This window comes from Suricata suricatta, chromosome 16 (genome assembly GCF_006229205.1).
Source record: "Suricata suricatta isolate VVHF042 chromosome 16, meerkat_22Aug2017_6uvM2_HiC, whole genome shotgun sequence".
In the NCBI taxonomy this organism is placed as follows: Eukaryota; Metazoa; Chordata; class Mammalia; order Carnivora; family Herpestidae; genus Suricata; species Suricata suricatta.
Window position 1 is genome coordinate 43,937,114 of NC_043715.1, and position 25,562 is coordinate 43,962,675.

The 25,562-nt window shown below is 37.8% G+C and overlaps 1 protein-coding gene across 4 annotated transcripts in view; it reads left to right on the plus strand.

The window, feature by feature from the left end:
* LOC115281011 (zinc finger protein 569) overlaps nucleotides 1-25,055 on the plus strand; it is a 93,690-nt gene extending 68,635 nt beyond the window's left edge. For 3 of the 4 annotated variants that reach the window (XM_029926201.1, XM_029926202.1, XM_029926204.1), the window contains 4 exons: nucleotides 4,737-4,794; nucleotides 16,019-16,145; nucleotides 16,699-16,794; nucleotides 21,973-25,055. In XM_029926201.1, the coding sequence (XP_029782061.1) occupies nucleotides 4,737-4,794; nucleotides 16,019-16,145; nucleotides 16,699-16,794; nucleotides 21,973-23,798 (2,107 nt within the window). In that variant the 3' untranslated portion in view covers nucleotides 23,799-25,055. Of the gene's footprint in view, nucleotides 1-4,736; nucleotides 4,795-6,356; nucleotides 6,375-15,979; nucleotides 16,146-16,698; nucleotides 16,795-21,972 lie in introns of those variants that run through there. The other variant, XM_029926203.1, reaches the window with a different exon arrangement.
* The last annotated feature ends 507 nt before the right edge of the window (nucleotides 25,056-25,562 follow it).

The window sequence follows — 25,562 nt, forward strand, 5'->3', positions numbered from 1 at the left end:
TTATTAATGAAATTGAATTTCTATTTAAAAGCCTGGGATACCAAAAACAAAACCACAACATTAAAACTAGTGGGACTACATAAAACTAAAAAGCTTATGCACAGCAAAGGAAACCATCAACAAGATGAAAGGCAGTCTACTAAATGAGAGAAAATATTTGCAAATTATATATCAGATGAGGAGTTAATATCCAGAATATATAGAGAACTCAAAGTTCAATAGCAAAAATCCCCAAAGCAATCCAGTTTTAAAAATGGGCAGGAAACCTGGGTGGTTCAGTGGGTTAAGTGTCTGACTTCAGCTCAGGTCGTGATCTCACGGTTCGTGGTTTTTTTGAGCCCCATGTCGGGCTCTGTGCTGACAGCTCCGAGCCTGGAGCCTGCTTCAGATTCTGTGTCTCCCTCTCTCTCTGCCCTTCCCAGCTCGCATTCTGTCTTTCTCTCTCAAAAATAAATAAACACTTAAAACATTTAAAAAATAAATGGAAAATAAATAAATAAATGGGTTTGTGTCCCTCTCTCTCCATCATGGAGGGGGGGGCACTTGTGGGGAGAAGCACTCACTGGGTGTTAGATGGAAACCAATTTGACAATAAAGTATTATTTAAAAAATAAATAAATAAAAAACAAAAGGGGCAGGAAATCTGAATAGACATTTTTCTGGAAAAGACATAAATATGGTCAATGAATACAGAAAAGATGTTCAAGCATCACTTATTATCAGGGAAATGCAGATGGAAGCCACAGTGAGGTATCACCTCACACCTGTTTGAATGGCTGTTCTTGAAAAGATAAGAAATCACAAGCGTCAGCAAAGATGGCGAGAAGGGGGGACACTTATGCATTGTTGGTAGGAATGTAAATTGGTAGAGAACCTGTGGAAAATGGTATGGAGGTTCCTCAATAAATTAAAAATAGAAATGCCGGGGCGCCTGGGTGGCTCACTTGGTTAAGCGGCCGACTTCAGCTCAGGTCATGATCTCGCAGTTTATGAGTTCGAGCCCCGAATTGGGCTCTGTGCTGACAGCTCGGAGGCTGGAGCCTGCTTCGCATTCTGTGTCTTCTTCTCTCTCTGCATCTCCCCTGCTCATGCTCTGTCTCTCTGTCTCTCAAAAATAAACAAACATTAAAAAAATTTTAAAATAGAAATGCCATATGATCCAGCAATACCACTTTTGGGTGTTTTTCTGAAGAAAACAGATACTAATTTAGTAAGAAATATGTACACCCATGTTCATTGAAGCATTATTTATAATAACCAAGATATGGTTGTAAACTAAGTGTCCCATCAGTGGATGAGTGGGCAAAGAAAATGTGTGCGTGTGTGTACACATACATACATACATAGGCATATTATTTAGCCATAAGAAAGAATAAAATCTTGCCATTTGTGACAACATGGATGGACCTCAGCATTATGCTAAGTGAAATAAGTCAGAGGAAGACAAGTACTATATGATTGCATTTGTATGTGAAATCTAAAAAAATAAATGCCCCCCCCATACCAAGGTCATAGATAAAGAGAATAGATTGGAGGTTGCCAGAAACAAGGGGTTGGGTAGGGGTAAGACAAATAGGTGAAGGTGGTCAGAAGGTACAAACTTCTAGTTACAAGTCCTGGGGATGTAATGTATAGGATAATGACTATAGTTAACAGTACTGTATTGCATATGTGACACGTGCTAAGGAAATAGGTCTTAAAAGGTTTTATCACAAGAAAACCTTCTTATAGCTATGTAAGATGATGTATATGAACTAGACTTATTTTGATGATCCTTTCACAGTGTACCCAAATATCCATTCATTATATTGTATACCTGAAACCAATATAACGTTATATGTCAGTTAGACTTCAGTAAATAAAAATACTTTCTAAAAAAGGAAACTATACACCCAAATAATTTCACAAGTGAAATAGCAAACATCTAAGAAAGACATTATAACAATTCTATATAAACTCTCCCAGAAAGTAGAAGCAGCAGAACACTTTCCAACTCATTTTATGAGACCAGCTGTACCCCGATACCAAATCCAGGCAAAGACATGACAAGAAGACTGCAGACCAGTATTTCTCATGGACTTAGATACAAAAATCCTCAATATTGAACTGAAAAATTGAATCTGGCAATATACGAAGGATAATATAACATGATTAAAGGGATTCATGTTGGGAATACAAGAAGAATTTTAAGTTCATTATTGGAAAATCAGTGACTATACTTCACCAAAAGAGTAAAAAAGAATTGTATAATTATCTCAATAGATGCAGAAAAAGCAGTTGACAAAATTCAACATTTATTCATGAAAAAATCTCAGCAAAATAGGAGAAGGGGATGTTCTTTACTAAAGGTCCTCTAGAAACAAAAAACCCAGAATACTGGAGCTTACATTCTACTTGGTGGTGAGATAATGCTTTACCTCTAAGATTAGCAACAAAGTGAAGACGTCCTCTATCACCACCGGTATTCCCCGTTGTACTGGAAGTCCTAGCCAGTGCAATAAAGCAAGACAAAGACAAAGACGTATAAATCGGAAAGGAAGAAATACGGCTGTTTCTATTAGCAGACAATCTAGATAGAAAACCCCAAAGAATCTATGAAAAAGCTCCTAGATCTTTTATTTATCATGGTTGCAGGATATATAATCAGTATATAAAGTCAAATCATTTTTATATTCTTGCAATGAACAGTTGGGAGTTTGAAGTAAAAAAAAATTATTAGCACTCCCCAAAATAAGATACTTAAAAATAAATCTCACAGAATATGTGGAGGCACTGTATGCTGAAAATGGAAAAAAATAACTGTGATGAAAGAAATAAAAAATAAGTGGAGAAAACTACTACATTCATGGATCAGAAGATTCATGTTTTCGTGTCTCTTTAATTTGATCTGTAGGTTGAACGTAATCCCAGTCAAATTCTTAGCAATCTTTTTTATAGAGATCAGTGAAGATAGAAGTAGAACCCAAAATGCAAGGCAGAATGAGACAAATGTAATATAAATATGACAGTTGATGGGGGAAAGTCCTCCTTAAATAGGGGCTCTCATCTCTCTCGCCTTCGTCAGTCCTTAACAGCATATAAAGTTATTTTTGTGGAACTACCCTTCCAGTTCGCATACTGCTACTGTTAGAAATTCTACGATGAATCCGTCATTAGGTGCCTCAAAGCAATTATGGACTTGTTTTCTCTCCATTTTCTGTTTCCTGCCTGTACTTGAGAAATTTGATGATTCAGGAAAGAAGAAAGACAGTAGGGGGAGTCCTGATTGGTGTCTTCTGTCTGGCTAGTTGATGACTTCAGTTCACCTTAAGCAAATGCTCTTAATACAATAATTCCTCTTTTAATCGGTGCCCACATAGACCCATGCCCACTATAGAGATACAACAGCCCTAACAACAGAATGTGCTAGTATCCACCCTCAGGCCCAAGGGGCTGCTATGTGCAGGAGATATGTGCAGAAAAAAATACATGTATCACAAATTTTTCCGTAACTCTTCTCCTTTTAGCCAATATTTTGTCACATTGTAACTCATACCTGGAAGGGGTGCTGGGAAAGTGAGTCACTGGCAAAGGGAAGGAGGATTACCCTCATTGATCAGTCATGATTTATCCTTAGAAGGTATGTTGTCATGTGAAAAAAATTAAGGTTTACTTTTCAAGGAATAAGGTGAAGGTAAGGGCGACTATTAGTAACTCTCTGGCCTTTAAGAGTATGCTGGCTCTCTGTCTTTAGCAAAGGATCAAATTTTCTTCACGGAACTTGTGCTGTGGGTGCTGGGGAACTGCTGGGATACCATCTTACTCTGCTGTCCTCGCCTGTTAATTAGTCCTCTTCTATTACTTATGTTTTGTTTATTTTGAGAGAGAGCAAGCGAGTATGTATGAGTGGGGGAGGGGCAGAGCGAGGGGAGAGAATCCTAAGCAGGCTCCATGCTGTGATTGCAGAGCCTGATGCGGGACTCAAACTCATGAACTGTGAGATCATGACTTGCACTGAAATCAAGAATTGGACACTTAACCAACTGAGCCGTCCAGGCGCCCTAACGTGAATTTTATTTAAAAAAAAATGAAATAGTGCTACTAGACTTGAAATAAAAAGAAGAAAAACTATACTTTTTTTTCCCATCCCTAATTCCTATACCCAGAAAGAACCACTTTCAGCTTTTTTTTTTAACCACTTTCAGCTCTTAAGTGTGCTCTATTACATATATATATATAGTTTTTTACTTTCGTTTACTATGGCAAATAAGAATTTAACTTTCTTACCACCACCAGTATCTCCAATAAACATCACTCAGACACACAAATTTCTTACGCTTTCCTTGAAAGGATATAATTATGTCGCCATTTTGGTTAAATTCTCATTTAGTTGGTAATGTCTCAATACATTAAAACACCTTAGGTGTTTTGTCAGTTTCCTAATTTTCTTGTTTTATGCTTTCATGAAGCCATATGTCTTCCTGCTTCATGTGAACTGTTTTCTAACACAGAGCTATTGACAGATTCATGGGCCGTCTCCCACATGTGACGTCATTTTCTTACCCACCTGATGCCTAAGCCACACATCTTACCAGTCATCCTTGTACTTCTCAGCACCTCTGGTGTTAATATTCTTGGCCTTTCTGATGGATCCAAGAATCATTTTGCTACAGGTTGACTGTTAATCCACTTTCTGGGGACAGGTTTCTGAAACCACAAAGCATACCTGATCTAATGGCTTTTCTTTTCTTTCCCAGCTCTGCCCTATTAAGCCCTGTCTATTACCAGAAAGAAGAGGAAATGACTGAGTCCCAGGTAAATTTTAAATAATATATTCTCTACTTTATTCTACAGTGTAGTTTAAGAGGAATACAGTAATCCATATAGTAAATTGGAAAATCCTATACACATAAAGCATTTTCAGAGGAAATAGGATTGGAAGATTAAGACCAAGAGTTAAAATATGGTAATACCAAAATGCATTCATTCAGAGATATTAAAATTGGACTTCAATTTGCAATTTGATTATTATGGGTGAAGCAAACCAGAGCAGAAATTCATTACATAATTGCATTGTAAATAAGGATTAAAATAAACATTTCTTAGAAGTCTGCTTGTCATTGGCACCTATTGTCATAGGCCAGTGAATATATATCTAGTTTTTTATTATAGTGTGACCTCTTGTAGTTGAGTAACCCAGTGGTATTTGCTATAGATTGGGCCACAATCTATTAATTTCTGGTAAATTCTTATAATTTTAGTCTACTGAAATGTGAACAGAGAGTATATTTTATTTGATTTACTGATGTATTTCCAGCCCCTAGATCATTCAGTGCCTGGTATACATAGTTTTTGTGAGTATTTATGATTTTAGTGAATCGAATCCATGGTTCCTTATTTCTTCTTTATTCTTAGAATAAGTGATGTTTGCCTCCTCTTCAAGGATAATTCCGTTTCCTCCAAACTTCATTTTTTTCTTTATGCCTCTGTTGAAATCTTTCTATTTCAAACTTATCCTGCACTCTTAGCTATCAAACATACTTCACTTTACTGCCTTTCCCCCCTCAGCTCAAAGCTTTCTTATACCGAGATACACCTTTCTTTGACTGTGTGTCCCTGTCTCGCAGCTTCTCTGTATATCTAGTTTTTTCCTCAAAGTCAGTTAATTTTCAAAGTGAACACACTGTGTAATCTGCATTGGTTAATTAATAACATGTTGTTTAGCTTCCATGTATTTGTTTTTTCCAGGGTTTTTTTCTACTGTAAAATAGTTAAGGGTGGACAAGATGCTTAATATGATTTCAGTCTTCTTAAATTTATTGAGACTTCTGAGGCCTAAATGTGATCTGTCCTGGAGAATTTTCTATGTCTTCTTAAACATAATGTGTATTCTGCTGTTTTGGGAAGTAATGTACTATATATATTGTTAAGTTCATCTGGTCTAATATGTCATTCAAAGCTACTGTTTCCTTATTGATTTTCTGTCTGATCATTGATGTAAGTGGGCTGTTAAAGCCTTTTAATACTATTATGTTATAAATTTCTCCCTTTATGTCTATTAATTTCTTTTATTATTTAGGTGCTTCTGTATTGGGTGCATAGATACTTACAATTGTTATATCCTCCTATTGGACATATCCCTTTGTCATTATGTAGTACCCTTCTTTGTCTCTTGCTACAGTCTTTTTTTTTTAATGTTTGTTTGTTTATTTTGAGAGAGAGAGCACGCACACGAGTGATCAGGAGAGGGGCAGAGAGAGAGGGAGAGAGAGAATCCTAAGTGGGCTCCGTGCTAGCAGAGCAGATCTCATGAGCCCTGAGATCATGACCTGAGCCAAAATACAGAGTCAGTGCATAACCAACTGAGCCACCCAAGTGCCCTCTTGCTACAGTCTGTAAGTCTATTTTGTTTGATATAAGTAATGCTACCTGGCATTTTTTTTTTCATGGTATATGATTTTCCATCTGTTCAGTTTCAGTCTGTATGTCTCCTTAGGTCTGAAGTGAGTTTCTGATAGGCAGCATATAGATAGGTGTTGGGTTTTTTATCCTTCTAGTACCCTGTGTCTTTTGATTGGACCATTCAGTTCACATATATTTAATATGATTATAAATAGGTATGTACTTAATGCCATTTTATTAATTGTTATCCTGATTTTTGTAGCCCTTCTGTTTCTTTCTCCTCTTGCTTTCTTCCCTTGTGGTTTGAAGCTTTTCTTTGATGTTATGCTTGGATTTTTTTTTTCCCTTTTTGTGTATATATTATAAGTTTTTGATTTGGGGCCAATATATAACATGTGTTTAGCAGTCTATTAAGTTAATGGTTGCTTGAGTTTGAACACATTCTAAAAGCACTAAGTATTTACTCATCCTCTACATTTTATGTATATGATGTCATATTTTATATCTTTTTATTTTGTGTCCCTTGACAAATTTTTGTAGATTTAATTGATGTTTCTGCTTTTGTGCTTAAATTTCTATACTGGCTTTCTAAGTGATTAATTTACTCCCTTTAGTATATGTGTGCTTTTACAGGTGAATTTTTTCCTTACAAAATTTCCTTGCTCCTAGTTTTGGCTTTTTCTTTCCACTTAAAGAGTTCTCTTGAACATTTCTTGTAAGGATGGTTTCTTGTAAGGTGATGAACTCCTTTAACTTTTTTTTTGTCTGGGAAATTCTTATCTCTTTTTTTATTCTGAGTGATAACCTCACTGGGTAGAGTATTCTTGGTTGTAGGTTTTTCCCTTTTGGCACTTTGAATATATCATGCCACTTTCTTGTAGCCTGCAAAGTTTCTGTTGAAAAATCAGCTGATAACCTTATGAGGTTTTCCCTTGTATACAACTTCTCTTGTCTTTTGTTGCATTAAAATTCTCTTTATTAACTTTTTGCTACTGTAATTGCATGTCTTGGTGTGAACCTATTTGGGTTCATCTTCGTTGAGGCTCTCTGTGACTTCTAGACTTGGGTGTCTGTTTCCTTCCCCATGTTAGGGAAGTTTTCAGCTGTTATTTCTTCAAATATGTTTTCTGCCCCCTCTTTCTCTTTCTTCTTCTCAGATCCTTATAGTACAAATGTTACTTCTCTTTTTTTTAATATATAAATATTTTTAATGTCTATTTATTTTTGAGGAGACAGACAGAACATGAGTGGGGGAGGGGCACAGAGAGAGGGAGACACAGAATCTGAAGCAGGCTCCAGACTCATCTGTCAGCACAGACTCCGATGCTGGGCTCAGATTCAAGAACTGTGAGATCATGACCCGAGCCAAACAGATGCTTAACCAACTGAATCACCCAGGCTCCCCAAAATGTTATTTCTCTTAATGACGATGCAGAGTTCCCTTAACCTATTCTGCTTTTCTCGGCTGCTTTTTTTTTTCATTCTTCTTTCTTTCTCTTCTCCCCCACCCTCTCCTCCTTCTCCTTCTTTTGCTTTTCACCTTGTTTCATTTCTTCCAAATCACTGATCTATTCTTCTGCATCCTGTAATCTGCTGTTGATTTCCTCTAATGTATTTTTTTATATCAGTTGTTGAATTCTTCAGCTCTGACTGGTTCTTTCTTATATTTTCTATCCCTTTGCTGAATTCTGAGTTCATCCACTCTTTTCTCGTGTCCAGTCAGAATCTTTATGATCATTACTTTGAATTCTTTATCAGGCATATTGCTTATCTCCATTTAATTTAGCTTTTTTACTCTGATTTTGTCTTGTACTTTCACTTGAGACATAATTCTTCTGTCTCATTTTGTCTAACTTTCTGTGTATGTTTTTGTGTATTAGGTAGGTCAGCTACATCTCCTGGCCTTGAAATGTGAGGCCTATGTTGGAGAGGTCCTGTGGTTCCCTCTAATGCAATCCCCCCTGCTGACCAGAACCAGGAACTCCAGTGGTGCCCTCTGTGTCGGCTTCATGCTCCCTCCTGTGATGTCTGAGCTGCTACCTTTGTTTTAAGCCAAGCCAGTTGCAATGATCTGCTTTGCTTGTTGTGGGCACAGCGGGCAGGGTTTGCTCCCTGATTTGTTGAAAGGCTGGCTGCCACCAGCATGGGCTTGTTGGTCGGTAGGGCCAGCTTTTAGCCTACCTGTCTACAATTAGCCTCTACAGCTGCAGGTGCACTACAGGGCAGGATTTGCTCCCTGCAAAAACAGCTAAGAGACCCTGTTGCAGAAACGGACGTGTAGGGTTATCTCTGTCCTCCCCAGGGCAGGAATCAATTGGCGTGGCACCAGTCTATCCAGAGCTGCCTGCGAGGGTGAGGAAGTAGTAGCTGCTTTGGGGGAATCCCTTCTGAGTAGATGAGTTGGATGGAGAAGGTCGGTACCAGTGCGAGCAGGGAGATGGAGAGTGGTACTGTCGGCTTTTGCAAGCCTCTGGCTATCTAGATTGGGGGAGAAGAGAAAAGGCTCCCACCGGCACTTTTGTTCCCTGTCCCTCAAGCACTTGCTAAGATTAGTCAATAATCTTATACCTGAGGTGCTTTTTAGACTGCTGTTTCTGTACTTTGTCTCAGGCCAACTTATTTAGTATGCTGGCAGTTTCCCAGTTGCCCTCCAGCTCTCCTAGGGTTAATCCCACTGATTTTTAAAGATCCTGGATGGGGTGCCTGGGTGGCTCAGTCACCTGGATGGCTCAATCGGTTGAGCGTCTGACTTTGGCTCAGGTCATAATCTCATGGTTCATGGGTTTGAGCCCCGCATTGGGCTCTGTGCTGACACCTCAGAGCCTGGAACCTGCTTCAGATTCTGTGTCTCTTTTTCTCTCTGCCCCTCCCCGTTCACGCTCTCTGTCTCTCAAAAATAAATAAATATAAAAAATCTAAAAATTAAAAAAAAAATTAAAGATCCTGGAAATAAGCCTTCCTGGCTTTCAAAGCCAGATCTTATGGGGCCTCATCTCAGTGCAGGTCTCCAGTGCTTGGTGTGTGGTCTGATCCTAACACTTGTCCATGCTTATGATGTCCCTCCATTTTCCGATTAGTCTCATACCAGGGGTTTGGTTTTCAACCGTGTCTCCACCTTTTTTACTCTTTGCAAAGTGGCCCTCTCCCTATTATTAGCTGTGGAAGCCTTGTTCCACCAGTCTCCACAGTCTTCGGATTGTTCTTAGTCGCAGAGATGTATGTAGCTGTTACCCCAGTGTGTCTGTGTGACAAAGTGGTGAGCTCAGGATCCTCTTACTCTGCCATCTTTCCTCCTTCCTCCCATATTACCTTCGAAATTATTCATTTCCTTGAGCTTTTTCATTGAGGTTGTTTCTGTATTTTTTAATCCTATAGGTTTTTAAATTTACTTTCCATCATTAAACTTGTTAAACATTTGCCTGTATTATTTATGCTTAAAATACCAACTTTTTAGACACTTTGTTGTAACCCACTGAGATCAAACTCACTCAGGCAATAGTCAGAGAGTCTTAGCTTTATCACAGATTTTATTTACGGCCGGGCCAAACCTGATCTCCCTGGTGTTAAGGAGCAGAGAATGGCCCCGAACAATGGACACTTGAGATTATATAGGCATACATATGATTCCTGGATAGCCGATTACATTGTAACACGCCCATCACCAGTTTTGATGGGAACCTATCATGTTTGTTCTTTGCCCTTCTAAATGACCAATCACAGTGGGACAATAAGAACCAATCACAGTGGGGCAGTGACTAAGCAATTTTCTGTAGGAAGAAGGGGCAGGGGAACAGTTTGCAACAAAACGGTAAGTTAACCCGTTACATTCCAGAAGCAGTTAACCCATTACATTCCAAGCAAGCCTCCGACAATTTATGTATATGTTCTAGACTTCTCATTTTAAGACTATATTTTCATATTTACTAAATTGTTTTTCTTAAATATTTTTACTTTTACTAATTTCTTTCGAATTCTCTCATTCTTGAGCAGTTAGGATTTTCTTGCCAAATCTTTTGATTTTTAGATTTTATTTACTAGCTTATTGATCCATCTTCCAGAGGAAAAATCTGAGGCTGAGGCAGTATTAGCAAGAATTCATCTTATATGCTCTATGCTCCTGTCCTCCAATGTGACTAGTAAAGTTATTAGGACCAGCTTTCTACATTTTGTTTTTGCTTCAGCACTGCTTTTTAACCAGGTGTTTTGTTCAAGCTTAAGTTTAGTCTTTATCCCTATTAAGGGGAATTCCCAACAACTCCCTGAACTTCAGGGTCTTAAAAATTTGACACTTTGCCTTCTTTTTTCAGCTTTAGTGAGCTATTATTTACATATAATACCGTGTTGGTTTAAAATGTACAATGGTGGGGCAGCTGGCTGGCTCAATCTGTAGAGTATGAGACTCTTGACCTCAGGGTTGTGAGTTCAGTCCCCACACTGGGCACAGGGCTTCCTTAAAAAAGAAAGTATACAAAAGTGGTGATTTGATATACTTGTATATTACAAAATTATTACCACCACAAGATCAGCTAACATCTCCATTCTGTTACATAATCATTTCTTTTTTGTGTTGAGAACATTAAGACATATTCTCCTCCAAGTAGCAATTTCCAAGTATATAATACACTATTCTTAACTGTAATCACCTTGCTGTACCGTAGATCCCTAGAAATTATTTGTTTTATAATTAGAAGTTTTTGCCTATTGGCCAACATCTCCCCCCATTTCTGCCACTCCCCAGTTCTTGGTGCCACCACTCTACTCTGTTTCTAAGAGTTTGGCTTTTTAAGATTTCACATATAAGTGAGATCATAGGATATTTGTTTTTCTCTTTCTCACTTATTTCACCCTCAGAGTTTAGCATAATACCCTGAGTCTACCCATGTTGCAAATGGCAGGATTTCCTTGTCTCATGGCTGAATAATACTCCTGTGTGTGTGTGTGTGTGTGTGTGTGTGTGTGTGCGTGCGCGTGCAGCACGCACACCACATCTTTATTTACTCATCCATAGATAGGTTGTTTCTGTATCTTGGCTGTTGTGACTAACGCTGCAGTTAACATGGAAGTGCACATATCTTTTCAGGATCCTGATTTTATTTCCTTGGATATATACTCAGAACAGTATATGCTGGGTCATGTGGCAATTCTATTTTTAATTTTTTAAGGAACCTTCATGCTCTTTTGCGTAGTGGCTGTACCACCAACAGTGCACATGGGTTCCCTTTTCTGCACATCCTCCTCAACTCTTATCTGTTGTCTTTTTGATAACAGCCATTCTAACAGGTGAGAGATATACTTCATTGTAGTTTTGAGGTAATCATCATTTCCCTTATGACAAGTGATGTCCTATATCTCTTCATATATATTTTGGCCATTTGTAGATTTTCTTTGGAAAAGTCTCTCTTCAGGTCCTCCAGTCTGATGTATATATATATATTTTTTTAATTTTTTTTTAATTTTTGAGAGAGTTTGAGCAGATCCTAATGGGCCTCTACACTGACAGCAGTGAGCCCAGTGTGGAGCTTGAACTCATGAACCATGAGATCATGACCTGAGCCAAAGTCGGACTTTCAACTTACTGAGCCACCCAGGCACCCCAAGAGATTGTTTGACTTTTTTGTTATTGAGTTGTATGAGTTATATTTATTTTGGAACTTAAACCCCATATCAGATACATGTTTTGCAAATAATTTCTCCCATATTCTACTGATCACCTTTTTGCTTTGTTTCCTTTGTTTTTTTGTAGAAGCTTTTTATTTTATTGTTGTCTCAATTATTTTTGATTTTGTTGCTTGTGCTTTGGAGGCCATATCCAAAAAGTTATTGTCAAAACTAATGTCAAGGGGTTTTTTTTTCCCCTATGTTTTCTCTTAGGAGATTTACAGTTTCAGGTCTTATGTGTAAGTTTTTAACCCATTTTTACTGGATGTTGTACTAAGGATTCAGTTTCATTATTCTGCATGTGATTATCCAATTTTCCTAACACCATTTGTTAAAGAAACTGTTCTTTGACTCCCTTGTCAAATATTAATTGACCTTGTATGCATGTATTTATTTCTATATTCTTGATTCTGATTGGCCTGTATGTCTGTTTTTATGCCAGTACCGTGCTGTTTTGATTATTCTGACTTTGTAGTATAGTTCAAAATCAGGTAAGGTGATGTCACCAGCTTTGTTCTTTCTCAGGATTGCTTTGGGTATGTGGAGCCTTTTATGGCTCCATACACATTTTTGTGGGTTATTTTCCTATTTCTGTGAAAAAAGCCATTGGAATTTGATAGGGATTTTATTGAATCTGTAGATGGTTTCGGGATGTATGGACACTTTAACAATATTAATTCTTCTGATTCATGAACATGGGATAGCTTTCCGTTTGTGTCCTCTTCCATTTCTTTCATCAAAGTGTAATATTCACCATACACTTCTTTTACCTCCTCGGTTGAATTTATTACATAGTGTTTTATTGTTTTTTGATGGTATTATGAGTGAGGTTTTCTTTCATGTTGTTACAGATATTTTGTTGTTAGTGTATAGATGCAGCTGATTTCTTTATGTGGATTTTGTATCCTGTACTTTACTGAATTCATTGACTAGTTCTAAGGTTTTTAGTGGAATCTTTGGGAGACTTTTTTATATGTAAGATCATATCATTGCAAACAAAGACAGTTTTACTTATTTCTTTTCTATTTGGTTAACTTTAATTTCGTTTTCTTCTTAATGTTTTATTTTTATTTTTGAGACAGAGTGTGAGGGAGGGAGGGGCAGAGAGAGAGGGAGACACAGAACCTGAGGCAGGCTCCAGTCTCCGAGCTGTCAGCACAGAGCCTGATGTGGGGCTTGAACTCACAAACTGTGAGATCATGGCCTGATAGAAGTTGGAGGCTTAACCGACTCAGCCACCCAGGTGCCCCGTAAGGCCTTTAATTTCCTTTTCTTGCCTGACTGCTCTGGTTAGGACTTCCAGGACTGGGCTAAATAGGAGTAGTAAGAATGGGCACCGTCACCTGGTCACTGACCTTTTACCACTAAGTATTGTGTGTTACCTGTAAGCTTCTCATTTATGTCATTTATTAAGTTGATGCTCTTTAGTGCATTTTTCATTTCATTTTTTTTTTTGTATTCTTCTCCAGAATTTGTTTGGTTCTTTTTTTTTTTGGTTCTTTTTTATGATTTCTCTCTGAAATTTATCATTTTGTTCATGTATGTTTTTCTGATATCAAATTATGTTTCTGTTTTCTAAGAAAACCTTTGAGTTTCCTAAAAACAGCTATTTTGAGGGGTGTTTGGTTAACTCAGTCATTTAAGCGTCTGACTCTTGATTTCGGCTCAGGTCATAATCTCAGAGTCTTGAGATTGAGCCTGTGTCAGACTCTGCACTGAGCATGGAGCCTGCTTGGGATATTCATTCTCTCTCTCTCTCTCTCTCTCTCTCCCTCTCCCTCTCCCTCTCCCTCTCCCTCTCCCTCCCTCCCTCCCCCCCCTCCCCGGCTCATGTTTGTTCTCTCTCTCTCTCTCCCCCTGCCCCCAAATAAATATTTAAAAATAAATAAATAATGGGACAGCTGGGTGGCTCCATCTGTTAAGCATCTGACTTTGGCTCACATCATGATCTCACAGCTCGTGGGTTTGAGCCCCACGTTGGGCTCTGTGCTGACAGCTCAGAGCCTGGAGCCTGCTTCAGATTCTGTGTCCCCCTCTCTCTCTGTCCCTCCCTCACTCATACTCTTGTCTCTCTCAAAAATAAATAAAAATTTAAATTTTTAAAAATAAAAATAAGTAAAACAGCTATTTTGAATTCTTTACTGGGTAAATTGCATGTTTCCATGTCTTTGAGATCAGTTTCTGATAGATTGTTGTGATCCTTTTATGCTATCGTGTGTCCTTGATTTTTTTCATATTCCTTAAAGTTTTGCGTTGCTGTCTTCACATGTGAAGTAGCAGTCGCCTCCTCCAGCCGTTACCTCCGGGAGAGAAATAACTTCTTCCAGCACTGCGAGGGACTCGGAGGCGCCCTCACAGCTTCTGGGGAACTCGTGCTCTGCGCTTCTTGCCGCTTCTCATAGCCGAATTCTCAGGCTTGGATGCCTTCAGCACGCCAGGCCCGTGCTTGCTGACAGCCTCTGTTTTGTTTTCCCAAAAGGTGGCACTAAAGCTCATGTTTGTGGTCTCTCCCTGGTCTGCACTCAGGTCGGCACTCAGATTTAAGACAGTTTTTCCAGGAGTCCTGGACCACAGCCAGGAGGGGCTCGAGTTGTTCGGGGTCGCCCCAGAGTCCGCTCGCGGGGCTTACCCGGTGCGTAAGCAGGCAGGGCTCCCTCTGAGGCTCTTGACACACGGCGCTCCATCCAGCAGCCCCCACAAGGGCACTTCGCGTCCAGGGTGGAAGCCAAATTGTTGCTGAGGCAGGGAAGCAAACGAGGGCTGTCTTATGCAGCCATATGGCCTTTGGTTTCTTAAACTTGCGTATTTCAAAGGCCTTGGTATTTCTTAGGAAGGATTCCAGAAGAGGGTTTCTGTCGGTCCCACAGCCTACTCTGAACCCTTGGTGTTAATAGATGTCCATATTCACTGGGTCCCTTTAGACCTAGAAATAAATTGCTAGAAACACTGATTGTGAATTAGCTTCGCTCCCTCTTTACTCCCCAGTCTCGTAAACTTCAGAGGGCAGAAAATGGGTACAGCTCTCTTCATTCTGTCACTGTTGAAGACTTTGTTCCTATGTTTATACTCTTTTGAACATTTCAGATAATGCTCTCAAGAACCTGGTCACCAGCATCTCATATCTGGAACATATTCTAAAGCTTTCTTGATACTGTTTCTCATGGTTTTAGGCCATTTTAAAAACTTCATTAATTAATTTTTAAATTTATCTGTTGGTATTTGTATGATGCTGTCTGTTGTCTTTTTTCAATATATGTGAACTTTGTTGGCCGTCATATCCCATTTTCATTCCTGCAGGCACTTACTTTAGGCTTATGAACAATAAATCCACATTTTTCTAGATTTCTCCTAATGAACCATACTTCCAACTGCTACTGTACTTCACACTGTGCATATCATTCTCTTCCTGCTTCTGCTTCTGTCCAAACCAGTTTTCATTTTCTCCTGCCTCAGTGAGTTCCCAGACCAGTTGAGTAAAGTTTTATATTCCCCCATTTATTGAGTTATAAATTGGTGCCTCAGATCCTTTAATCCATAGTAGATATTAAGTATATGTGCTTATTGGGACGCCAGGGTGGCTCAGTCACTTAAAGTATCTGACTTCAGCTCAGGTCATGATCTTGCAGTTTATGAGTTCGAGCCCTGTGTTGGGCTCTGTGCTGACAACTTCGAACCTGGAGCCTGCTTCAGATTCTGTCTCCCTCTCTCTCTCTGACCCTCCCCTGCTCTTGCGCTCATTCTCATTCTCTCTCTCTCTCTCTCTCTCTCTCAAAAATAAACAATAAACATTAAAATAAAATATGTGCTTGCTGATTTCGTCAGTGAACATAAACTGACAATGTTGCTAATATGTTCTTTCTTTTAGAAAATAACAAAACCAGGAAAATTTTTGAATAGCCTCTTACCTTTGCATACTCTATGGTTCAATTTGTCATTTAAGATGGATGCCTTCAGATTGAGTAGGAGTGTGTTGTTACAGGGGACGGTGACATTCAGAGATGTGGCTATCGACTTCACTCAGGAAGAGTGGCAGCAGTTGGATCCTGCTCAGAGGAACCTGTACCGGAATGTGATGCTAGAGAACTACAACAACTTAATCACAGTGGGTAAGACTAGTTTCTCCTATAACTCAAATTCTGGGAGTAAAGTACCTTTTTTTCCTCAGACTTCTGAAATTTGTGGAACCTTTCAATGTTAGAGTGTGTTTGCCTTTAGGTGCCTTTGCTCACGTGAATGTGCATGCTGCAGCTTTTAAAATAAAAAGTTATTGGGGCACCAGGTGGCACAGTCGGTTAAGCGTCCGACTTCGGCTTAGGTCAGGATCTCAGCCTGTGGGTTCGAGCCCTGCGTCAGGCTCTGTGCTGACAGCTCAGAGCCTGGGGCCTGTCTTCGGATTCTGTGTCTGCCTCTCTCTCTGCCCCTCCCCCACTCTCTATCTCTCTGTCTCTCTCTCTCTCTCTCAAACTAAAGACATAAAAAAAAAATAAAATAAAATAAATAAAAGGTTATACTTGCTTATGTTTCAGGGACAGCATCCCCAAAACCATACTTTTCTTGTCCTTCAGAAAGCCTAGTTTTTCTGAGCTAGCCCTAATTCTTGAGTGATTTTATTTGTTCCTGATATTTATGCCCAAATGTTATTTTACTGTCCCTTGACAGGCTGTCCATTCACCAAACCTGATGTGATTTTCAAGTTGGAACAAGAAGAAGAGCCTTGGGTGGTGAAGGAGGAAGTGTTACGGAGACACCGTCCAGGTTAGTCGGGGCGGGGGGGGGGGGGGGGGGGGGGGGGGGGGGGGGGGGGGGGGGGGGACCAGGCAGGTGAGCAGGGGCCGGGCCCTTTAGTGGTTAATCCAGGACCTGTTGACCCCTCTGAAATAGTCTTCAAAAACATTTTCCAAAAGGTTGTACACTTTAATAGTGATAATTTGTGTGAATTTGTGAATTCTTTTCTAGATAACATTCTTCTTTCCACAGAACTTAAAGGACCAGTTGGCCTTTTTACTTGTGTGCTAGATATCATCATTTCCTAATTCATTTTCAGCTTTACTTTGGCAATCATTCTGGAATTGGCATCTTCAGCCTCTCTGCCCACCTTGTCACACAGGATCCTTTCCTTGCGTTCAGATATGCACAGAATGGCAGCTGTTCGGGTGAACTGTTGACGTTCATAGTCCTTTCTACTTATCTTCTTCCTTTCATTGTAAACGCCTTAGCGTTGTATTTTGTACTCATAGTTCTATTTCCTGCTGTATTTTTAGCTTTTGCTCTCATACTTCAGTAATGGCCACAGCCATTTTACTCAGTCAGTTTTAAAGCCTGTGATACTTTTCTCCTCGCTTCCATTTTCGGCTCCTTTTGTCGTATCTTTGTGCACACGTTTCTGGTATACACCCAGGTATACATATGTGCTTATGTATATACGGTACGCCTATAGACAATACATATATATACATTTATACATATAGTTCTAGTTTGGTAGATATTGCCAAGTCTTTTTTCCCCTCCAAGGAAACATTTTCATTTCTACCAACAGTATCTGCCAACATAGTTTTAGCTTTTAAAAAATTTTTGCCAATAGGTGAAAAACAATTTATCATAGTTTGAATTTGCATTTCCTTTATTATGGTATTGTCAAGGATGTTTTCATATGCTTAGAAATGGTTTATTTTTAAATGGGTTTATGTCTTTTGCTTTTTTCTGTTGAATTCTTAATTTCTATGAATATATTGATGTGGTTAGTCTTTTATCTGTTGTAGGTTTTTCCAGTATTTTTTTCACAGTTGGTCATTCCTCTTTGAAGTACTTTCTGCCACCTTAAGTTTTTTAAAATGTTTATTTAATTAAAACAATAATCTTTTATTACAGATATATGCGTGAATTATGTCTACATATTTCTTGGTAATTACTCATCCTTACATACTTGCCATGAGTTTAAGTAATTGTTCCAACTTCTTCAGGCTTTGAAGTCAGTTTTACACTCACTTCCTAAATAGAATTTAGAACCATTTCTTCTTCTTCTGGAATACTTGCAATAGCATTGGTGTGTAACTCTCTTAAAGTTTTGGCTTATCTTGTTTGCCCATTGGGACCTTGTGGATTATCGAGGGGAAGTGCTTTGACAATTTTTTTCCATTATTACCTTATTAATTTCATGCAGATGTTTGTCTCTTTTGGCACTAATTTTTGACATAATAGGTTATATTGTTCTGGAAAATTACTCAATTCTGGTTTTCAAATTTTCACAAGAGTTGAGCAATGTAATTTCCGTGCATATTAAGTTTGTTCTCTATCTGTATAGGTTTACCAGATGCTGATGGTCCCAGGTAGTCTTAATAACTTATTTCATCCATATTTTCTAATCTGTTGGTATAAAATTACCCAGAGTATTCTCTTATTTTTGTACTCATTAATTCTGTACATTCCTAAGCCAACATCATCATATATTGGCTTTCCTTCATTTTCCCAACACCCTCCTTCTGAGACTCCTGAAGATAGAAGCCAGATCTTTTTTCCTCCATATTTTTATTTCCTTTACTAATTTCTGCATATTTCTCTGTGTGGCCTTCTCAGTAATTACTTCAGATATATCTTCCAATTTACTCATTCTCTCTTCAGCTCTCTTTCAACTCATTTGCTTTAAAAAAAATTAAGTAGCAGTATTTTGTACTTTTAGAAATTCTCCTTTATTTTGTTTTTGGCTTTTTTCCCTACATCTTTTTGGCCCTTTCACTTCTGTTGATATAGTACTTTGGCAACCTAGTTGTACCTTCTTCAAAACCTTTTGCTTAATTAAGTTCTTCTTTCCCTTACTGAAGTGACCCAAAAGCTTAGTATTCTGCCTTCTTTTCCACATTTGTAATCTGCAACCAAGTCTCTAACTTTACCTACTTTACAGTTTCACAGTAATTTTCCCTTCCTTTATTATCAGTCTGCTAGAGAGGGAGAAAAATCTCCATTTTCCCATCTCAGAGCTAAGAAGCAACAGGGAACTGAATTTAACCTTCATTGCGCAGAATTGCCCTTATTCTCTCGATGCTGAACTGGTTTTTTTTTCTCCGTCTTCCTCTGCCTCATATTCCCAACTCTATAGCATGTCTGCTTCCTTTTTTCCCTCTTTCAAGTGTTTATTTTGTGAGAGAGAGAGAGAGTGAGCAAACCGGGGAGGGGCAGAGAGAGGGGGAGAGAGAATTCCCAGCTGGCCATGGAGCCTGACACAGGGCTTGAGCCCACAACAGTGAGATCATGACCTGAGCCTAATCAAGAGTTGGACGGTTAACCTGACTGAGCCCCTCAACCTCCCCTCTGCTTTCATTTCTTACGATACCTTCCGTCTCTCTTAGGGCAGAGTGGTCTTTGCTAGTTTATACATTTTTCTTCCTTTATCTCACATTGGTGTGCTTTGGGGTGAGATGAGATACATTCATGTATTTCTTCTACCATATTTAAGCTCACATTTTCACTCTTTTCCCTTCTGCTCACAGTACATAAGCGTTCCCTATCCAGTCATGCTGAGTAGGCTTTTCCAGTTTTATGTTCCAGCTCATTGATCTAAAACGCCTGCCCATTGTTTCATGTCGCTTTATTACTGCAGTAATCAGAACAACTTTATTTACTTTTTAAAATACGTAATATGTGCTTATAGTACAAAAGGACACATATTGAAAAGTAGCTCTTCTCTTACACATTTCCTTTCTAAGGTGACAACTGCTATCTTCATTTTCCTTTGAGCTGTTACTTACAAATTTCAAACAAATTTAATTGAAATTAAGTTAACTAGTGAATATGTGTCATTTTTGCCATTGAATGTTCTTTTCCAGCAATGTGATATAATGCCTTTATTCTTAGCTTCCTAGAACTGCCACAACAAAGTACAGCAAATTGAGTGGCTTAGAAAAGCAGGACTTTAGGGGCACCTGGGTGGCTCAGTCGGTTAACTGAGTACAGCTCAGGTCATGATCTCGCGGTTCACAAGTTCAAGCCCCTCGTTGGGCTCTGTGCTGATAGCTCAGAGCCTGGAGTCTGCTTCAGATTCTGTGTTTCCCTCTCTCTCTGCCCCTCACCCACTCACACTTTCTCTCAAGAATGAATAAGCATTTAAGACATTAAAAAAAAAGAATAACAGGCATTTACTCTTACAGTTCCAAGATGTTGGCAGGCTGTGTACCATCCAAAGCCTGTGGAGGAAGGACCCTTGCTGCCCCTCTACCAGCTTCTAGTAGCCCCAGACACTTCTGAGCTGGTGATAGCGTAACTCCAATCTGTCTTTATTTTCACATGTTGTTATGCGTTTCTGTCTCTTCAGTTGCATCCTTTTTATAAGAACACCCGTCAGAGTAGATTAGGGAGTTACCCTACTCCAGTATGACCTCGTTTAACTAATTCCGTCTGCAGTAGTCCTCCTTCCAAATAACTTCACGTTCTGAGGTATGGGGATTAAGAGTTCAACGTTATCTTTTTTGCAGTATATGCAAATCGGCCCCTAACACCTTAACATTTGGTCAAATCCGCATGTGCATTTAGTTTTCTGTAATTTTGTGATAGTTCTTATTAAATTTGTTTTCATATTCATATTTTTATTGTGATTATGTCTTATGTTTTTAAGTAGTTTTGTATATATGTTATTGAAACTAAATATTAATTTCCTATATATAGTAAATATAATGAAGTTTTTATCTTTTATAATGATTTTTTTACTCTTGATTTTGCAGGTACATTGTTTTATTGTTGACCAACATGTTAATCTTATACTTTCCTTTCCAAGCTGTTATATCTCTCATTTCTTCTGTTAATGTGCTATCCAGTACTATAGTGGAGATAGTATTAACTTTAATGTTAGTGCTTTGGGATTTTTCTTTTTGGGGGGGGGGTTCTTATTAAGAATGGTGATTTAAGTATACTATTAGTGTTTAAGCTGTACTGTACTTTTTCTCAAGTTAAATAAGTAGTCCCATTTTTTGAAGGCTTCTTTATGGAAAATAGATTTTTAGTTTTATCACTTTTAAAAATATCATTGGAAATGATTAATTTTTTTACTTTTGACTTAATATATTTGCTGATTAGAAACAGATTTTTCTAATAGTAAAACATATGTATGTATCTGGGGAAAAAAATTGTGATGTATCTTATATTTAATGTGCTCTGGATCACTTTTTTTTTTTCCCTTCTGGGTCATTTTGATAGTTTAGCTAGAATTTTTACATTGATATTCATAAGTAAAATTAGTGTATAATTTGTTTTTTTGGTTGTCATCTTCATCAGATTTTGGTGTTAATGTTACATTTGTTTTGCACACACAAAAATGGGAATTCTCCTTTTTTTTTCTTTTATAACATTTTGCAGAGCATGAAAGTAAATGTCCTCTAAATGTTTGTTCAAATGCCCATGTGAACCTCTCTGGGCTTTTCGATTTGTTCTGTTTTTGAGAGATTGCTTTTTTTGCATTTTTTTGTTCATTTTATGGAAATTGGTTTATATAGGTTTCTACCTCTTACCAGTAACAGTTTTGGTAATTTGCATTTTCCAGAAAATTATTTATGTCAAGCACTTTATAAAATTATATTTTAATAGAGTCCTACAAAATAGTTTTATGATTTTTAACTTCCTGTTTTTGTTTTTTCCTCTGTCATTTCTTACTTTATTTGTACACATGCATTCTCCCTTCAGTTTACTCAACAGTTTATCTGTTTTGTTTAAGATCCCGTTTTTAAATGTAATCAAAGCTATTTGTATTCCTATCGTTCTCCACTCATATTTTTCCTGGAATATATTAAAGCTTAGAAAATAGGAGATAAATGCACATGGAATTTGCTTTATAATGGGAAACGGTCTTAAACCAAAAATCAATCCCATAATAGCATATTTTTTGAAATTTTCTTCATGTTACAATGCTGGAAAATATTTCAAGTGATATTCATTTGCAATCTGTTTTAGGAGAAGTATGGGGAATTGATGAGCATCAGAAAATCCAGGACAGACTTTTGACACAGTTTGAAGATAAATTCACAAAAACACTGACTGAAGAAAAAGTCAATGAATGTCATAAGAAATTTGCCAGTGCATTTCCTCTTAACTTGGACTTTTTTCCTTCCAGTCACAATCTCTATGAATATGACTTATTTGGAAAATGTTTAGAACATAATAATTTTGACTGTCATAATAATGATCGAATCTTTATAAGAAAGGAACATTCTGCATATGATGAACCTATGAAATCATTTGTCATTAGCCCATCCCATCTTGTCATAACCCCCTTTAAGTGTAATCACTGTGGGAAAGGATTCAGTCAAACTTTGGACCTCATCAGGCACCTTAGAACTCATACTGGAGAGAAACCCTATGAATGTAAAAACTGTAGAAAAGCCTTCAGCCACAAAGAGAAACTCATTAAACATCATAAAACTCATAGTAGGGAGCAGTCTTATGAATGTAATGAATGTGGGAAAGCTTTCATTAAAATGTCAAATCTCATTAGGCATCAAAGAATTCATACTGGGGAAAAACCCTATGCATGTAAGGAATGTGGGAAGTCCTTCAACCAGAAATCAAATCTCATTGATCATGAAAAAATTCATACTGGAGAGAAACCTTATGAATGTAATGAGTGTGGGAAAGCGTTCAGTCAGAAGCAAAGCCTCACTGCACATCAGAAAGTTCACACTGGGGAGAAGCCTTATGCATGTAATGAATGTGGGAAAGCCTTCCCTCGAATTGCATCCCTTGCTCTTCATATGAGAAGTCATACAGGAGAAAAACCTTATAAATGTGATAAATGTGGAAAAGCTTTCTCTCAGTTTTCCATGCTTATTATACATGTAAGAATTCATACGGGTGAGAAACCCTATGAATGTAATGAATGTGGAAAATCCTTCTCCCAAAGTTCAGCCCTTACTGTACATATGAGAAGTCATACTGGTGAGAAACCGTATGAGTGTAAGGAGTGTAGAAAAGCCTTCAGCCATAAGAAAAACTTCATTACACACCAGAAGATTCATACTAGAGAGAAACCTTATGAATGCAATGAATGTGGGAAAGCTTTCATTCAGATGTCAAATCTTGTTAGACATCAGAGAATTCACACTGGAGAAAAACCCTACATATGTAAGGAATGTGGCAAAGCCTTTAGCCAGAAGTCAAATCTCATTGCTCATGAAAAAATTCATTCTGGAGAGAAACCCTATGAATGTAATGAATGTGGCAAAGCCTTCAGCCAAAAGCAAAATTTTATTACACATCAGAAAGTTCACACTGGAGAAAAACCTTATGATTGTAATGAATGTGGTAAAGCCTTTTCTCAAATTGCATCACTTACTCTTCATCTGAGAAGTCACACAGGAGAAAAACCTTATGAATGTGATAAATGTGGGAAAGCCTTCTCTCAGTGCTCATTGCTCAACTTACACATGAGAAGTCATACTGGTGAGAAGCCCTATGTATGTAATGAATGTGGGAAAGCGTTCTCTCAAAGAACTTCTCTTATTGTGCACATGAGAGGCCATACAGGTGAGAAACCTTATGAATGTAATAAATGTGGAAAAGCCTTCTCCCAAAGCTCATCCCTTACTATACATATACGAGGTCATACAGGTGAGAAGCCCTTTGACTGTAGTAAATGTGGAAAAGCCTTCTCTCAAATCTCATCTCTTACACTTCATATGAGAAAGCATACAGGTGAGAAGCCTTATCATTGTTATGAGTGTGGGAAGGCTTTTAGCCAGAAGTCACACCTTGTTAGACACCAGAGAATTCATACTCAGTAGAGCACTGTGGATATTGTGAATATGGAAAAGCCATCAGAAAGACTTAGCACCTCCTTTCACATAAGCAGTTCTAGAACAGAAGACTATGACTGTGGAAAGCCTTTTTGAAGAAGTCACATTTGTGAAACGAGAATTTTTACCAAGGTGACAAATTGAAACGAATAAGCTGAACATCAAAAACCTTCACAGACATCTATTGATATTTATTCAGCATTCTTATTAAAATAGGAAAGAAGGTATCTACTATCAGCATATCAGTATTACATTTGAGCTCCTATCCAGTGTATTAAGATGGGGGGGGGCTGTAAAAATACCTCTTAAACAAGAAATATTTGATTCAAAAATGTGTTGATAAAAAATGTCTAAGGATAAACACAACAGAATTACAAGGTACACATACATATAAAGTTATAACATATTTTCAAGGGCACAAAATAACACCTGAAATTTTGAGAAAAATAACATTGTCTGAAAAGGTGACATTTTTGAAAACAAATTCTCTCATAGCTCTCCAAGGTACTTCCACTCAAAATTTTCGCTAATTTTAAGAATTTCACAAACTAATTTAAAGTCTTACATAGGAATATAAAGAACCACAAATAGTAGAAACAACAGTGAAAAAAGACACAGTCTTCTAGATAACATCGCATAATTTATTTAAAGCTGGTGTCTAAACAATGTGTTCTTGATAGGTAAATCTTATACAAGGATTGGAGAAAGGAGATATGGAAATTTTGTGTATGATAGTGCTACTGAAGTCATTGGAGAAAGAATGGCCTATTCAATAAATGGAAGATTCATATGAACAAAAAATGATAGCTCCCTATACCATATACAAAAATACAATCCAGATAGATTGAAGACCAGAATATAAAAAACAAAATTCTAAAACGATGATGAAAGTGAAACAGATTTATTATTTTAGGATAACAGGATTACTCTAAGGACACATAAATATGAAGCTGTCATTTCTCTTTTGGTGTGCTGGCTCCCGAGGCGCACACACACGGGCATGGGAGCCCCATCTCTATTCACTGCACCATGGTTTGTATGACACTAAATCGGACCTAAGTCCTCATCAGGGCGGTAAGTTCGTACCGTGTAATTCCTGCTATGGTAGAATACAATGTTTAGAAGGTACGCATGTTACATGTATTATGTATATCACAGCACATAATATTGAGAGAAAAAAGCTAAATGTACAATGAAAGGTTGTAACATTTCTGTAAGTTTAATAAAATAATGCAAAGAACAGTATTGTGTGTTGGTCATAAATCCACCTATGACATTGGTTGCCTTTCAGGAAATGGGAGAGGTTTAAATGGAATTGTTATATTTACCTGTAACGTTTCTTTAATAACAAGAATGAAAGCAAATATAATGGTGGTAACAAATCAGGTTGTCAAGATTGTGTTGCTATGTTTTATTCTTTCTTGCCTTTCCTTATTTTCCTAATTTCTCTAAAATAGGAATCAAAAGGGGACACGACCATAATAGAAATAGAGGAATTTTCCACTATTACTTTTTTGAATGTTTTTCCAACCTCATACTTTTCGTCCTTCCCTTGTAAGACAACATATTTTTCCTCTGTATTCATTTTAGGTAATTTACTTTGTTCTATCTTCAAGTGCACTGATACTTTTCCTCTGTACTCTCCATTCTACTCCTGAGCACGTCTGTTGAGTCTTTTGGTTACTGTAATTTTCATTTCAAAATATTTCATGTTCTTTATATTTTTCTTTGTTAAGGTGTTTTTTTTCCATT